At 49.8% G+C, this 16,564-nt stretch overlaps 1 protein-coding gene across 1 annotated transcript in view; it reads right to left on the bottom strand.

Annotated features, from left to right (window-relative positions):
- Window positions 1–505: 505 nt before the first annotated feature.
- The window catches only part of LRP1 (LDL receptor protein 1), a 56,333-nt gene continuing 40,274 nt past the window's right edge, over window positions 506–16,564 (bottom strand). Inside the window, exons 6-19 of the mRNA XM_017166852.3 lie at window positions 16,188–16,529; window positions 15,705–16,081; window positions 14,570–15,315; window positions 13,448–14,515; window positions 11,630–13,388; window positions 11,270–11,565; window positions 10,855–11,210; window positions 10,529–10,794; window positions 5,686–10,463; window positions 5,240–5,626; window positions 3,801–5,179; window positions 2,409–3,741; window positions 1,805–1,931; window positions 506–1,678 (exon numbers count right to left, since the gene is read on the bottom strand). Of these exons, the coding sequence (XP_017022341.1) occupies window positions 1,526–1,678; window positions 1,805–1,931; window positions 2,409–3,741; window positions 3,801–5,179; window positions 5,240–5,626; window positions 5,686–10,463; window positions 10,529–10,794; window positions 10,855–11,210; window positions 11,270–11,565; window positions 11,630–13,388; window positions 13,448–14,515; window positions 14,570–15,315; window positions 15,705–16,081; window positions 16,188–16,529 (13,367 nt within the window). The 3' untranslated portion in view covers window positions 506–1,525. The remainder of the gene's footprint in view (window positions 1,679–1,804; window positions 1,932–2,408; window positions 3,742–3,800; window positions 5,180–5,239; window positions 5,627–5,685; window positions 10,464–10,528; window positions 10,795–10,854; window positions 11,211–11,269; window positions 11,566–11,629; window positions 13,389–13,447; window positions 14,516–14,569; window positions 15,316–15,704; window positions 16,082–16,187; window positions 16,530–16,564) is intronic.

Genomic DNA, 16,564 nt, shown 5'->3' with positions numbered 1-16,564 from the left:
AGTTATTCCTGCTGAAAACAGAGTCATGCCGAGTTTAGCAGGAACTCTCCCACACGCAGACACTGTCAATGCACTTTGAATATGCCCCTGTGATCCTTTTTCGTTGCCTTTCTGCTACAGAGAAAAGGATGAAATGTATTCCGGCTACCTACCTGTACCTGTGTGCATCGGCGAATTCAAATCGCTTGCATTTCTCACACAGAAGAGAACAAAAAGACTCGAAACCAATAGGTCGTCCTGCTGAATGGGCCCAGATCTATCCTATCTGGGTTTCTTGTGGGTAACAAGTGTATCTATCGGTATATATATGCGTGAGATGGCGGTGATTGAACAGCTTTGCGCAACCCAACCAAAGATATGAGATATTTTCCTTGTGGAAAAGTGTTTCCTTTTGGTTTCCCAGGCATTGAAATGCGGATATGATGGAGATTCCTTGGGAAAAGAATTCATAATTACAATCCCTCCGCTAAACCTTTAGATTTCTTTAAGCAAAAACTCTCGCCTATTATTATTGCGAATTAATGAATATTTATTTTTAGGTTTTTTACAATTTTCTTATATATTTTTTGCAGTGCTTAACATACATAGTTTTATGTCTGTATAGTTGTTAGATTTTTTACATTGTATATTTGTTAAAATTTGGCTTTGTCTGAGCATTATTTTATACAGGAAAAGTGTGAGTTTCTTTCAGTTTGAGTGGAAATTTTTGTGCAAACTAAATATTGCTACACATACATTGAACTGTGTAAAGTATGATGTGAGAATTTAATTATTTCTAAGCAATTTTCTTGCTAATTTGTATAATTATTTCTTGTGCTGGCTTTCTCACTCTCTTTTTGAAGAGACTAATAAATTAATTTAAATGCATTTTTTGGTCAATCTCAAAAGACGAACTCCTTTTGTTATCCTTCTTGTTCACTAAGTTGGCAAATTGTTAGTGTTTGATCGAATGGTTTGCTTGGCTGTCCTGTCTAAATGTTAACTAGGCTGCTGCTTGTGCGCGGCAATAAATTTATAAAATATTTACAACGTTCTCTCTCTTATCTCTTCCCTCTCCAGCTCGCTTTAACTAAATCTACCAACTACAAAAATTTACAGATATATATACTATATAGATATATAAAATTCATTTATCAAAAGGCGCGCATTGCTTGTAAAACGTGTAAACAAATGACAAGAACGTCTTCTTTTGACCGACTTCACGGCTAAGGTATATATAAGGACATCATCATTTCGGGGACATAACAAAGGGGAGCAAGGCTGCCCAAGTTAGAGCTCTTTGGATGGAGGAGGGCCATAGGTCAGCCCAAAAAGAAATTAAAATAAAAACCGAAAATTAATTAAAAAAAAGGAAACAAAAAAATACACAAAAAAAATGTACACAAAAAATCGTTTACAAAATTCGTTATATGGCTAAGCTATCAGTCCATTTGTTCGAGTTCAAATCGGTATTGAGTGTGGGTTGGGATGTGGATATATCCGTCGACTGTGCCTAGCACAGCTCCCGTTCGCAGCGGGTCAATCATCAGAGTATGTCCGGCGTATGGTTCTCGTCGTGCGTGTGCTGCAGCAGACCCTTCCGCTCGTCCGGGGCCGTGCTGTGGGCAATTTCTGAGCTCACCGGTTCCGGTATGGCATCCGCGTACATGGATTCGTACACGGGATTGGCAAAGTTGCCCTGGAAATTTACAGAAAATATTATATTAATATTAATTTGTGTCATAAAATTAATTATATTTATTATTTGATTTATTTTACAAAATAATTGAGAAAAGATAGATTTATAGGCCTCTCTCTATCTCACCTTATCATCTTCACTGGCAAAGGTAGGCGCCTCATCCGCATCGCCACGATACATGGCATTGGTGAGCATGATCTCCACGTTGTCCGTGAGACGAGCATGCGAGAATGGCTGAGCTATGCGATGTTTTCTGTAAGAAATAATTAATAATTAATTAATTTTATAATTAAGTTAATTATTTTATTTATTAGTTAATAATTAAATTAATAAAAAAGAATTAAACAATTAAATAATTAATAAAATTAATTCATTAATTAATAAAATTAATTCGTTAATTAATAAAATTAATTCATTAATTAATAAAATAAATTCATTAATTAGTTAATAATTATTAAAATAATAAATGATAATTAATTAATAAAATTAATTAATAAAATAAATTCATTAATTAGTTAATAATTATTAAAATAATAAATGATAATTAATTAATAAAATTAATTCATTGTAATTAATTAATTAAATGAATTAATTGTTTAATTTCAATTAATTTATTTAATTAAAATTTATAAATTAACTAAATTAAATTAATTAATTAAAATTAATTAATTAACGAAATTAAATTAATTAATTAAAATGTTAAAAATCAAAAATTCCAAAGAAAACTCACTTTAGGAAGTAAACAGCGCCGGCAAACAAAACGAGCACCAGGAGAATCACAGCCAGAATGAGCGCCAGAACCGAGAAGACGCCTCCACCTGATTCCGCCGAATCCTGCTCACCCTTCAGAGCATCGGCACTGTCCACCAGACAGGGCACCACCCTGTTCTTTTCACAAAGACACTCGTTAATGGAGCTGCCCGGACGACAAACATTGCACACGCCGCCGACACAATGTGGAGGCAGCTCGCAGGCATTGCCCTGCCACTCGCCAATGCAGCTGCAGTGTGGCAAAGCATACTCATCCAGATGACAGACGCCACCATTTGCACAGTACCGGACACAAGGGTTGTCATCCGAAACGGGCATCGTGCAAAAGTCACCGTTCCACTGGTCCGTGCAATTGCACATAGCCACGCCCTTGATCACATGACAGGTTCCCGAGTTCTGGCAAATGATGGCGGTGCAGGGATCCCTGACGGGTATCTTGGCGGTGTCACAGAAGAGCGGCGGCGAGGAGGTCTTGCATAGATCCGATTCGCAGCTTTCGCCAATGTAGCGTGGAGGACAGGTGCAAGACAGGCGACCACCCCGCTCCGAGCAGGTTCCTCCATTCTGGCAAAAGTCCCGGCAAGAACTAGACTCACAGTGCTCGCCATAGAAGCCACTGAGACACTTACACTGCCTCTGCCCCTTAGAGCCAATCACACAGGCGCCGCCGTTCTTGCAGAAGTTGGCGCACTCATCAATCTCGCAACGCTTTCCCGTGAAGCCATCGGGACACTCGCACTGCGGCGTGCCCGTCAGCGTTTCCCGGCAGATGCCGCCGTTCTCGCAGGTGAGATTCACACAGTGCTCGCACTGCTCGCCGGTAAAGAGCTTCGGGCAGCTGCATTTCATGCCCTCCGTTTCGGAAAGCAGGCAGGATCCTCCATTATGACAGCGACTCTGGCAGGCGGGCATGGAGGTCTCGCATCTCGCTCCCGACCAGCCTGCCGTACAGGTACACTTCAGCGGCGGTGGATCCGTGGAACCAGGCAGCTGAGGAGCCACCGAGCACACACCATAGTGCAGACAATGGCCGGAGCAGCGATAGTGCTCGCAAAGCTCTCCCTCAAACTGCGGCTGGCAGATGCACTTGGGCACATGGTCCACGATCTTGCAAGTACCCAGGTTGCACTGAAGCGGACAATAATCGGGGATTTCCGCATGAGCCTTGCATACTTCCTCGGTCATTACATAGCCCTCGGGGCAGCGGCAACTAAAACCGCTGGCGGCCTCCGAGGAGAGTATGCAAAGGGAGCGCGATGGCTTGCAGGGATCCTTGGCGCAGGGATTAGTGACTGCAAAGAAAATGTGATTAAGTAACTTTAAAAAATGATAAATGAATCAAGAAACTTACTATTCCTATTCTGTTTCATGGGATGTAAGATGCCTATGTCCGAGGAGCGGTATCCTTTCAGCAGATAAGTGCCATTATCATTGCCAAACTTGTTCATCTTGATGATGCTCTGATCGTACAGCTTGATGTACAAAAAGTCCTCGAATACATCGATCTTCTGCGGCTTCTCCCGCGTGCCAAAGCGTCGCACCACATTTCTATCCTTGCCATTAAGGCGGCATGTCTCTATGGTTCCCTTGCGATAATCCGCCCAGTAGAGTCTACCCGTGGGATAATCCATTGAGAGGCTGATAGGCCAACCTACATCCCTCTCCACCAAGCTCTTCTTATTGCTGCCATCCAAGGAGGCAACCAAGATGCCATTCTCCAATGTGGACCAAATCATAATGCGCGATTCCGGCTCCAAGACAATATCCGTGGGATTCATGCCAGTAGACACCAAAGATATATACTTTTTGCCCTCGATATCAGTGGCCAGAATCTGATTGTGTCGCGAGTCTATGATGTACACCCGTTGGGTAATCCAATCCACAGCTAGTGACTTGGGATCATCCAGTTCCGGAATATTGAAAGCGGTAAGCTCCTTGAGATCCCGACGCACACGCACTCCTGTGCCCTCCACATGCGGCGTGGCTATCTTCATGGTGTGCACTTTTCCATGATGCGAGTCAATCCAGAACAGCAGCGTATCCTTTGGCCTGATTAGGATGTCAAAGACATCAATCTTGAGGCTGTCCGTCTGGAAGAAGCCCACCACAGTGGTGCCCTCCTGCTTGGCGGGCAGTATGAATCTGAACTCCTGCTCTGAGGCTAGCAACAAGATCTGATCTGGTCCCGAGGCCAGGCAAGTGGCATTCTTGGCTGTGCCCTTCTGATAGCCCTCGGCGCACTTGCAATTAAAATGCCCCGCCTTCTTCTCAATGCAAATCTGTGAGCAGCTGCCAAAGCCACACACCGGCGGCTGGCAGTTCATCTCATCAGAGCCATCAATGCAATTGTACTGTCCATCACAGCGGAAGATCTTGGCAATGCAGTCATCATTCTCGCATTGGAACTGATCATGCCGGCACTTGGGCAATGCAGCACACACCTCATCCGACTCATCCTCCTTCTCATCACAGTCGTTGACGCCATCGCAGAGAGCAGAGTTTCGGATGCACAATTGATTCTTGCACTTGAAGGCATTGGCATGGCAATGGATGTGGGCACAGGTGGCAAAGCTTTCATCGCTGCCATCCAGACAATCGTCCCACCCATCGCATTTCCAGCGGGACATGATGCACTTGCCATTGCCGCAGCTAAAATGATCCGAGGGACAAGTGCAGTTGACCTCATCGGAGCCATCGGGGCAGTCATCGTCGCCATCGCATTGGTATTGCCTGGGATTAAGAAAGAGCTATTAAAATATGAATATATAAAAGAAATAAGTAGCTTCTTACGTGTTAATACAGGTATTGAAGGCGGCGCACTTGAATTGCTTTTCCTTGCAGGTGATGTTGCAGTTGATCTCGTCACTGCTGTCATCACAATGGATCTCTCCATCACAACGGTAGTTGTGCTTGATGCATTTACCCGTTCCGCAACGGAACTCGCTTTCAGAGCAGTTTCTCATTTGACAATTAAGCTCGTCGCTGCCATCGCCACAATCATTCTCGTAGTCACAACGCCAGCGTCCTGGTATGCACTTGGAGTTATTGCACTTGAAGTAGGTAGGATCACAGGTGGCCTTAGAGGTGAAGCAGCTAGGAGGCTCATCTTCGCCATTGGGACAGTCGGGTTCATCGTCACAACGCCAGGCCAGAGGAATGCAGCGACCCGAATTGCATCTAGAGAGATTAAAGATAAATTAATTTTCAAGACTTTACAAGAATCTTTAGCTACTTACTGGAAATCATTGGGTCCACAGGACACATTATCACAGTTGGCCTCATCCGACTTGTCAGGACAATCGATGTCGCCATCGCACACCCAGACATAGGGCATGCACCGGTTGTTGCCGCACTGGAACTGATCCTTCTTGCAAACAAGCGGCGTGCATCCTGCCTCATCTTCTCCACCAGGACAGTCGCTGACCCCGTCGCAACGCTTGACATTGTCCACGCAGAAGGCACTGGTATTGGTAGTAGCGCCGCACTTGAGATGCGTGTCGAAGCAGGTGAACTTGTCGCAGTTGAGCTCATCGGAGCCATCGCCACACTGATTGGTGCCATCACAAATGTGCGACGGATGGATGCACTTCTTATTGGCGCACTGATACTGACCCGGTTCGCAGTGGAAGGGCGGACAGGTCTCTGGCTCATCGCTGCCATCGCCGCAGTCATCTTGGGTATCACAACGCCAGTAGAATGGAATACATTTGTAAGTATTAACGCACTCGAAGTGGGCAGCCGTGCAGTTGGCACGACAGGTGCGATTGTCGGCCGCCAGCACAAAGTTCGTGGGGCAGAGACACTTGTAGTAGGGCTCTTCCGGCGACAGGACACACAGCGTAGAGCAGTTGGCCTTGAGACACGGATTGCCGCTCATTGGCTGCTGCTGGCGATAAGGATGGAACACCCTTAGGTCCATGGGTCGGTGGATGGTGGTGATCAAGGTGGTACAGTTGTGTCCACTAAAGATGCTGCAGTACTCAATGGACTTGGTCTCCCAGTCTGACCAGTAAATGTGACCCTCCCACACGGCAATGGCAAAGATGTGGTGAAGATTGAGTTCGGGATTAATGCTCCTCGCCAGCAGCAGTCGCGTGTGATTGCCATCCAAATCGCTCACCGAGATGGTGTCCTCGCGGGCATCGCCCCAGAACAGCTGCTGCGTCTCGAAGCTAATGGTGAGAGCGTTGGGCCAGCCCAGACCTTCGCGTATGATCATTCTGGGATTGGAGCCATCCATGCCCGCCTTGCCTATGTGGGGATTGTCGCCCCAATCCGACCAGTAAATGTGTCGCTGATAAGGATGCAGGGCAATGCCGCGCGGCTCTCGGAGATACTCGTTGATCAGGACCTTTCTGTACTTGCCATCCAGCTGGGAGACCTCAATGGTGTCCAGTCCCTTGTCGCACCAGTACAGGTTCTTGGCCACCCAGTCCACGGCCAGGCCATCGGGGTTCTTGAGCATGGCCTGGTGCAGGGTCTGGGTCTTGTTCTCTTTCGGGCAATGCCTCTTGATGGTGCCCACTGTGCTGGTCACATCGGACCAATAAAGACACTGACTGTCCCAGTCGTAGTCCAAAGCCACGGCATTTGAAAGTTCGTTGATCAGTATAGTGCCATTGCCCGTCATGTTCACCTGGCGTATGTAGTAACGATTGGAGAAGATGAGCTCCATGGACACATTGCTGGTGGCCTTGCAGGTGTGATGATCAACCAAGGCGTACCCCTTGGCGCACAGACACTTGTAGGAGCCATAGGTATTGACACAAGTCTGGGAGCAGGGCTGCTGCTCGTCGCATTCATCGACATCCGTGCAAAGATGTGGACTCTGGGGCAGAACCTTGTAGCCAGGTCGGCAATGACATTTGTAGCCCACCACCTTGTCCTCGCATTCGTGCTCGCAGATATCCGGAATGAGGCACTCGTTCACATTACACAGCTCCTCATCAGAGAAGTCGGCGCAGTCGTTCCTCCGATCGCAAAGCAGATCCACACTGATGCAGGCTCCGTTCTTGCAGCGGAAGTCGTCCGTGCCATTGCATCCGCGGGTGTGGGCACACAGGCTAGGTAGCTCGTCGCTGCCATCGCCGCAATCCGGCTTGCCGTCGCAGGTTTGGTTCTTTAAGATGCACTTGCCATCCTGGCACTGGTGCATAAGTAATCCGCCTGGACAGGAGTGAGGAGCAAAGGCAGGCACACAGCCCTCGTACTCATCGTCGCCGCCAGGACAATCCTCATCGCCATCGCATACGTACTGGGAGTCAATGCACAAACCACTGGTGCAGAGATGCGCAGGCGGTGGACAGTCGGGAATGTGAGCAATGCCGCCACACTGGGGACCCTCATCCTCGCTGCCTGTATCCCCCGGGCCGCTGGGACAATCCTTCTCGCCATCACACACCCACTTCTGAGGTATACAGCGCCCTGAGCTCTTACACTGGAACAAATGCGGTCGACATGGTCGGCTCGGGCACTGCGGGCCCTCGTCCGTGCCATCCTCGCAATCGCTCTTCCCGTCACACTGCCAGCTGGCCGGGATGCAGCCATTGTCGCAGGCAAACTGATTGCCATGGCATTCGTGGCGGCAGCCCATCTCATCGCTGCCATCGGAGCAATCCTTCTCGCCATCGCAATGCCAGGCCTCAAATATGCAGCTGCCGGTGGCGCACCTGAACTGGCCAGCATTGCAGCTAACATTAGTGCGATTCGGGCAGTTCAGCTCATCGGTTCCATCGGGACAATCCGCATCCCCATCGCAGCGCCAGCTGGGCATAATGCAGATGGTGCTGTTGCCGCAGTGCTCGAAGGCCACATTGCCCACCTCGCAGGGCGTGGGAGCACACATTTTCTCATCACTAAAGTCCCGGCAATCCTTCATCTTGTCGCACACAAACTTCCTCGCGATGCACTCACCGCTGCCGCAGCGGAACTGATCCTGCGGGCACTTGCAGAGCAGCTTGGTCTCATCGCTGCCATCGCCACACTGCTGCAGGCCATCGCACTTGTGTTCCTTGGGTATGCAGCGATGGTTCTGGCACATGAAGTGGGTGTCTGGGCATTGCCGGAAGATGCAGTAGCTGCGCCACTCATCAGAGCCATCGGCGCAGTGGGTTACATTGTCGCAGGTCAGCTCCATGGGGATGCACTCACCAGAGTGGCAGTTGTACTGCAGGGAGCCGCAGCTTGTATTCACGGGGGCAATGCAGCGGCGTCCATCGGGTGCGAGGATGCCCTGAGTGCAGTGGCAAGTGGCCTGGCCGCTGGCATTTAGGATGCACACATCCTCGCATTGGCCATTCAGGATTTTACACTGATTGGCATCGCAGTTGATGCTGGTGTTCTGCACCGCCACTATGCCCATTGGGCGGGTTACATGCTCCCGGAGGAACAGGACATCGGTGCCGGTGTACTTGTTGGCTCTTACCACTGCATGGAGCACCCAATCCGTCCAGAAGAGTAGATCTCCGTACACAGCCATCGCAAAGGCATGCTTTGGCGTGGAATGAGCCAACACCACCCGGTTGCTGCCATCGTAGTTGGTGCGCTCGATTTTGTCCAGCCTGGCATCCGCCCAGTACAGTTTCTGCTGCTCCAGGTCTAGGGTCAAGGCATTTGGCATCTTGATGTCCTTCTTTATAATCATCTCTATACCGTAACCCGTGAGGTATGAGCGCTGAATGCAGGGCGACTCTTCGTTCCAGTTGGTCCAGTAGATCATGCCCAGGCAGGGCTCTACAGCAATACCACGCGGCTTGTCCTTCTCCCGGAGATTTAGCACGTTTTTCACATGCTTTTGATTCTGATCCGCCTGCTCAGCGAGGTGACGCAGCTCCACACTGCGTATGACAGCATTATTATTATTTGAAGTCCAGAAAAGCTGCTCATTGACCATGTCATAGGCCAGACCCTCAACTCGCTCCTGCTGACCCACCAGCTCGCGCTGACCACTGCCATTAAAGTGCACCTGGTTGATGGTGCTCAGCTGGACATCCGAGTAGTACACCAGCTGCTCCTCGTAGTTGTAGCTCAAGGCAATCACGTTCCTCATTACGCTGCTGTTGGATATCATTTGCACTGGCCAGTTCTTGTTGGAGTGCTCCGTCATGTGGATGCTCTCGATGTTACTGCGATAGCTAAACAGCAAGAAATTCTCGTAGGGTTCACAGGTGACTCCATCCGCCGCCAGGCGACTGTGGGCGCAGGCACAGATTGGGCTGGTGCCGTTGAACAGGCAGAGTTGCTCACAGCCGCCATTGCTCTGGGCACAGGGATTAGTGCCGCGCTGTATACGCTTCGAGTAAATCTTCAAATCCCTAATGGCATCCTGCTCTGTCTCCAGGATAACCTTTGACCTGCTGAGATTAGCCAGCGGGGCCACTCGAATGGTTCCCTCGTTGTATTTGTTCTCCGCCCAGTACAGATAGTCACCCATTTTGGCCAGAGCCACTGGGTTATTGAGGGTCAAGTTCATTAGCTGCTGCCTTAGATTCCCATCGTAATCCACCTTCATCAAGGCATCGGGATTACGCTCGCACCAGTACACCTTGGTGGCTTCAATGTCCAGCACCAGGCTGCCCACGGCCCAGTTGGCCCGCGTCTGGTTGACCAGGATAAATGCCTGGCTGCCATCCAGACCCACACGTCCAATATGCTGCTGGGTCACATAGAAGAGCAGGCCCTGCTGAGGGTCCACCGCCAGGGAGGTGGGTTTGTCCAGGTTGGAGACCACCACATAGCGATGGCTGCCATCTAAGCGGGCAACCTCTATAAGATTGCGCTTAGTGTCGCTCCAGTAGATGTTGCCGGCCACCCAGTCAATGGCAATGCCTCCGAGCCAGTCCTGTTGCTTGTAGCCAGCCAGATTGATGGCCTCTAGGATGGTCTCCCTTTGAGTGCCATCGCGCTTGACACGGGAGATGCTGCCCAGTTCATTGTCACCCCAGTAGAGAGTGTCCGTGGCGGCCAAGTACTCGATAAAGCTGGCCGAGCTCACCCGGGAAATGGGAACCAGAGCCTGTAAAAGGTTATTTATTATATTTAAGGGATTTATAGAAGGGTTTTATGTAAGATCTTCCTTACCGCTGCTGGCTGATCAAACTCCTCCGAGGGATCAATCATCTCCACGCCCTGCAGCACATCAATGGAGTAGAAAATGAACTCTGCTCTTGGAATACAATGCGTGGGGTTCTTGGGCTCTACATCATAGCCCAGGGCACAGCGGCACACATGATCCGTGGCTGAGATGGCCAGGCACAAGTGCTGGCAACCACCACGCAGAGGTCCAGCACAGGTATTCGTGCCTGTCTGGGCATCTGCATAGAACATCTTCATGCTCTGAATGGTCTCTGGAAATGGGAAAAGTCATGATAAACACAAAGATTCATTAAGTTTTAAGTCTGACTTACTCGTATTGACCCTCAAGTAGGACATATTGGAGCAGGCCTCCTTCTCGCACTGCATAATCACACTCTGTATATTCTCCGGGAAGTACAACGTTCCATTATAGACCGTGAGTGAACTGACCGAGGTGATCTGACTGGCCACTAGAACCTTTCTGGTCTCATTCCTGGGGATATCGTAATAGGCAATCCCAGAGTTATCATAGGCATAGTACAATCTCTGCGAGTCAAAGTCCATGGTCAAACTCTGGAGGCTGTGCTTGTGTTCATAGATCAAGGCACGGCCGGAGCCATCCAGATTGGACTGCTCCAGCTGGGAAAAGCTACCATCGGAGGCGGTGTGAATCCAGTACATTTTGCCACTGGAAAGAAAATTATAAGAATATGCTTGATATTTTCCTAGAGAGATAAGATAACTTACTTGGCAGGATCCAGGACAATGCTGTCCACCATATTGAGGTCCTCATGAATGTGGGTTACATACTCTCCCTTCAGGTTACTCGCCAGGATATTGCACTTGATCTGACCCGAGGAAAAGTACATGTTCCTGCCAATCCAGTCAATGGCAAAGCCATAGGGCTTCTCTATGTTGGTGTTGATGATGGGTTCAATCAGACCATTGGAGATGCCAGCGCTGGAGATCTCATTCTGCTGGATGTCCGACCAGAAGATGCGACTCTCGTCCACCAGGAAGTCAATGCGTTGGGGAGCCACCAACTAACAAGAGAAGTTAAAGTTTCAATAGAGAAATAAATAAAGAAATAAAGAGATTCCCACTTACCCTTGGTGACTGCCTGATTGTGGGAATGGTATGATGATTGGGCTGATGAAGATCTATGCCCCGGATCTCGTCCACCATCACAAAGAGCAGCACTTGCTCGTTGGGAATACAGTTGCGTTCATTGCTGGGATCCAGACGCATCACATGGGGACACTCGCACTTGAAGGTCCCCTTTCCACTCAGCAGACACAAATGCGAGCAGCCACCGTTGTTGTCCCCACAGGGATTCTTATCCCAGGGCTGACGGCTCGAGTGGAGAACCTGAATGCCAAAGGGCTGCGACTGAGTGCGCTGCAGCACCTGAACATCGCTGCCGTTCCACTTGTTGGCCCTTATAACTGATGTAGTTCTCCAATCCGTCCAGTAAACATAATTCTCAAAGACGGATATGGCAAAAGGATGCGAGAGTATGTCCTTGTTGCGCAGCACTATATGATGCTCGGAGCCATCGTATAAAGTGCTGCTAATCGAGTCGGATTTGGCATCCACCCAATAGACACGCTTTTGGGTATAGTCCAGGGTAAGGCCATTGGGCCAGCCGGCACTTAGCTGCCAGCTGGTGGAGATCATGCGCCTGCCCTCGCCCGACATACTGGCCCGCTCAATGCGCGGCGAGTTGTCATCCCAGTCGGTCCAGAAGAGCAAACCCTCACGTGGATCTAGCGCTATAGCCCGAGGACTCTCCATGCTGCCTGCTATCAGAGTGCGCCTGAAGCTGCCATTCAGCTTGGCCACCTCTATTTGGTCAAGATTAGAGTCTATCCAGTACAGGTTCTTGCCCACCCAGTCCACGGCCAGGCCCTCGGTGGTGGACAGACCAGAGTGGATAACCGCCTCCACATTCCGCAGACTCTCACCCATCAGTTGGCCCCTATATATCTTGTCATCAATCACATCTGTCCAGTAGATCTCAATGTTGGACTCGTTGACATAAAGGAAATCCAAGGCAATAATGTTTCTTTGGGAGGTGTAGAAATTGCCAACATTCAGGGTCTTCAGGTCAATGCCCTTGATGTCCTGGCGGTTCGTAAAGATCACATAAGGCTCATCCGGGGCAGTGCTCTTGCAGGTGAACTTGTCGTAAGCCAAATCGAATCCCTTCAAGCAATGACACTCGTAGCCCTTGCCGCTGCTCTCGCAGACCTGCGAACAGGTGTCCCAATGATCGCAGGCATGTTGCATGCTGCAGCGCTTGCCATTCGGCTGTAAGTACAAATGATCCGGACAAGAGCAGATGTAGCCTTCCGGCGTATTATGGCAGTGATGTGAGCACTCGTGGTTGCGTTCGCAAAGCTTATCAGCGCACAGGAAACCCTCGTCTGTGGTGTCCTCGCAGTCGTTTTTGCCATCGCACAGCTGATCTACGGTCACACACTGCCTGCTAAAGCCGCAAAGCCGGTCGGGATGCTCACAGATCACCGTCTCATTGAGATCAAAGCGGGTGGCATTGATGTGCGTGCAATTGAGCTCGTCTGTTTTGTCAAAGCAATGGGGGATGCCATCGCAGCGCAGGAAGTCGGGAATGCACTCGAAAGGATCCTGGCAGGCAAACTCCAGAGGAGCACACTCGGTCAGCTCCTTCCAGCCAGTTAAAGGATGATTGTCGCTCTTGGTTTGATTACAATTAGCCTCGTCGCTAGAGTCCTCGCAGTCGTGAATGCCATCGCACATGGTCATCTCCCCGTAGCAGCCAATGGGGCGGCAATACTTTTCGCCATGACCACACTCCTGCTCGCAGTCTGTCTCATCGGCATTGTTTCTAAAGAGAAAAATGATCAAAATAAAGCTTTTTCAAAGTAAATAAACAACCCAACTTACCCGCAATTATCTATGCCATCGCAGACATCAGCAAACTGGCGACACCTGCCATTGCCACAATCCAACTCCGGACACTTGCTGCCAAAGAAGATCTCCGCCGACTCATCCGAGTCGTCATCCGGCCCGCAATCAATCACTCCATCATTCACCCAGGCCATCTGTATGCAGCGACCGCTCTTCTGGCAGGTGAACTCATTGCTATTGCAGGTGCTGTGCTCGCAGTTCAGCTGGTCAGAACCATCCGAGCAGTAGGCAATGGAGCTACAGAGAAGGGATCTCTGATAGCAGCGTCCATTGCACACAAAGTGCAGGGTCTTATCGCAGGTTAGTGGATTACAAGGACCTCGCGAATCGCTGCTTTCGTCAATGCCATCTTCACAGTCCTCGAAGCCATCACACATGTCCTTGCCATCGATGCACTGCCTCGTGCTCCGACACATGAAACCCGAAGTGCAATTGGGACGAATGGGTGAAGGAGCCAACTGAGGTATGCAGTGGCTTCCAGTGCCATTAAGAGTGAAGCCATCTGGACACCGGCATATAGCTCCCTTTGGAGTGTTCAGGCACATGCCCGGGCACTTGGACTGCGCACAAGCACTGGGCGTCTGGGGCAGGGGTTGGGTAGCCAAATCAAAGATCCTGAGGTCAGCTCCTCGTCCAGTTCGTTGGAGATGCACCGTGGAACTAAACGTGCTGGAGAGGTTCGCCTGATGGGCATGGAAGCGCCAGATAGTAGAGTTGATGTGGTCCACCCAATAGATCAGTCCATTGTTTTGCACCATGGAGTAAGGATGAAATTGGTCGGACTTGAAGAGTAGCTCCCTGCCAGTTCCATCCAGCTTCATCAGCTCGATGGAGCCCAGCCGAAAGTCGCACCAGTACAGCTCTTTGGTGCGTCTATCCACATCTAAACTGCGAGGCCAACGCATGGGCATGGTAGTGGTGGCCTTGGCCAGCAGCTCTTTGTGAGTGCCATCCATCCAAGCGCTGTAGATCCCGGCCTCACAGGTCTGCGACTCCCACTGAGTCCAGTAGAGGAGGCCTGTGATGGGATCCAGCTCCAGGGACCTTTAATTAAGAGATTAATCTATGATCTCCAGTAAGAGAAGCTGATAAACTTACATCACATCGCAGTCCATGTTAAAGGTCAGAACCTTGCTCATATTCCTCAGCGGAGCCACCTGCAACTTCCTGTGACTAGACCAGTACAGATGCTCATTGATCCAGTCAAAGGCCAAGGCATGAACCTTATCCAAACCGCTGACCAGTAATCGAGAGACGCTTCCATTCAGCGACTGACTTCGTATACTGCACGTGTGCTCCTCATCCCCAATGGGACTGACATCGGCATCGGGTACCACATAAAACACCGACTTGCCACGCACACTCACATCAATGCTGGACGTCAAGGAGACATTGTGCACAGGCACCATAACATCCGGTTGCTCGCCAATCTGCTGCAATCGATGCACTTGCTCAGTGTCCAGCGGCACGCCCGTAATCCTGGCCAATTGCTTATCCGTGTAGACCAGGAACTTGTCCAGAGCGGATAGCAGGCAGGTGGTCTGATTGTGCAGCTTATAGCCGGCGGTGCAGAGGCATTTGGCGCTGGCAAAGCCGCGGGTCCATTGCGGCACACAAATCTGGTTGCAGCCAGCGTTGTTATCCCGGCACGGATGGGCTACCTCCGGCTGTTTTTGGCGGTGGAAAATGCGGAAATTGGCACCACGATTCACATCCGGGACGAGGACGCGAGCCTTGAGCGTAAATTTGTCAAGGGTAACGATAGCGTTGTCCATCCAAGGAGCCAAATATATGGTGTTTTCAAAGACTTCCAGGGCATGGATGGTTTTTAAAGGAACGGGAGACTGCAAAGGGAAGAAGCAGCAATTTGTAGGGGTTAAAAAGCCAACAGAAAAGTATGCTATATGTTGAGTTTATAAATAAAAAATTTACAGGCGTAGAAATGGTTAATTTTAAGCCCTAAAGTTAATGGAATAATGACTAACAATGACTATAAAAAGAATAAGATGCATAACGCCATATGATGCCTGGAACTAGATGTGGCTTACGGCTCTCTAAAAAGGTTATTAAAAAGCCACATAAACAGAGAGAGAGAGAGCTCCCTCTCCTGGGTAATTGCATTTGATAATAAAACAAGAATAGAAGCTAACTTCGAGAAGCCGAAGTTGGAATTCCCTGACTAAAATTATGATAATAATAGTACGTGTAAATTAAATTCTTAAATTTCACTCACATCTGGTGACTTTTTAAGAGTCCAACGATTCTGCCCCTCGTAATTCACACGCTCTATGACATCCTTGTAGATATCAATCCAGTAAACCAACTCATTGGCCAGATCCAGGGCAATGCTGCTGGGATGATATATCTGCTCGGTGACCAAAACCGTGCGATTGCTGCCGTCAAGCAGCGACCGCGACAGACTGGGCGTGGAGTCCGTGGTAAACAGATAGCCCTTGGTGGGGTCCAGAACCAGCGAGGAGATGTGCTCCACCTGCTGCAGTATCAGCCGGCACTGGGTCATCGCATTGGTGCACAGATAGACCAGGCCGTCGTCCTCGTTCAGCAAATACCAATTACCCGCCAGCCAGTCCAGCCGCATCTCCGAAAAAACTGCGAAGGAAGAACAAACAATGAAAACAGGACTCGGGTCGAGATAAGAGTCTCGTCTCTCCTTCTTCCCCTTTTCGGGGCCAGACAATCCCCCGCGGAGACTCACATTGTTGCGCCGAGATGAACGAGGAAATGGGCAGAGTCCAGTTGACCCGGTCATCATCGATGCGCTGGCACTGCATCAGGAGCTCGTGCCAGCTGTTGTGCAGGGCGCAGAGGGTACGGTTCCGGTGCCACACCTCGAAGGCGTGGACAAAGCGCGCCGAATGCGTGGACAGTAGCTGGCTACCTACAATGGCGTCCTCCTTGTCCTTCTCCTTATCCGTGCCCCCATCTTTATCCTTTCCCCACGGGGCAGGACTGGGGCCGATGACTTCGCCATTGGTTCCGATACGCCGGATGTTGCCCTGCGATAGCAGAGTCAGCGTTGCCGGCTCCGAGGGTGGCACTATAAATTGAGTGGGATTAGCAGGGTCCTTGACA

This window comes from Drosophila kikkawai, chromosome 2R (genome assembly GCF_030179895.1).
Source record: "Drosophila kikkawai strain 14028-0561.14 chromosome 2R, DkikHiC1v2, whole genome shotgun sequence".
Lineage (NCBI taxonomy): Eukaryota > Metazoa > Arthropoda > Insecta > Diptera > Drosophilidae > Drosophila > Drosophila kikkawai.
The sequence above is the reverse complement of the archived record's forward strand: the minus strand, read 5'-3'. Positions and strand labels throughout refer to the sequence as shown.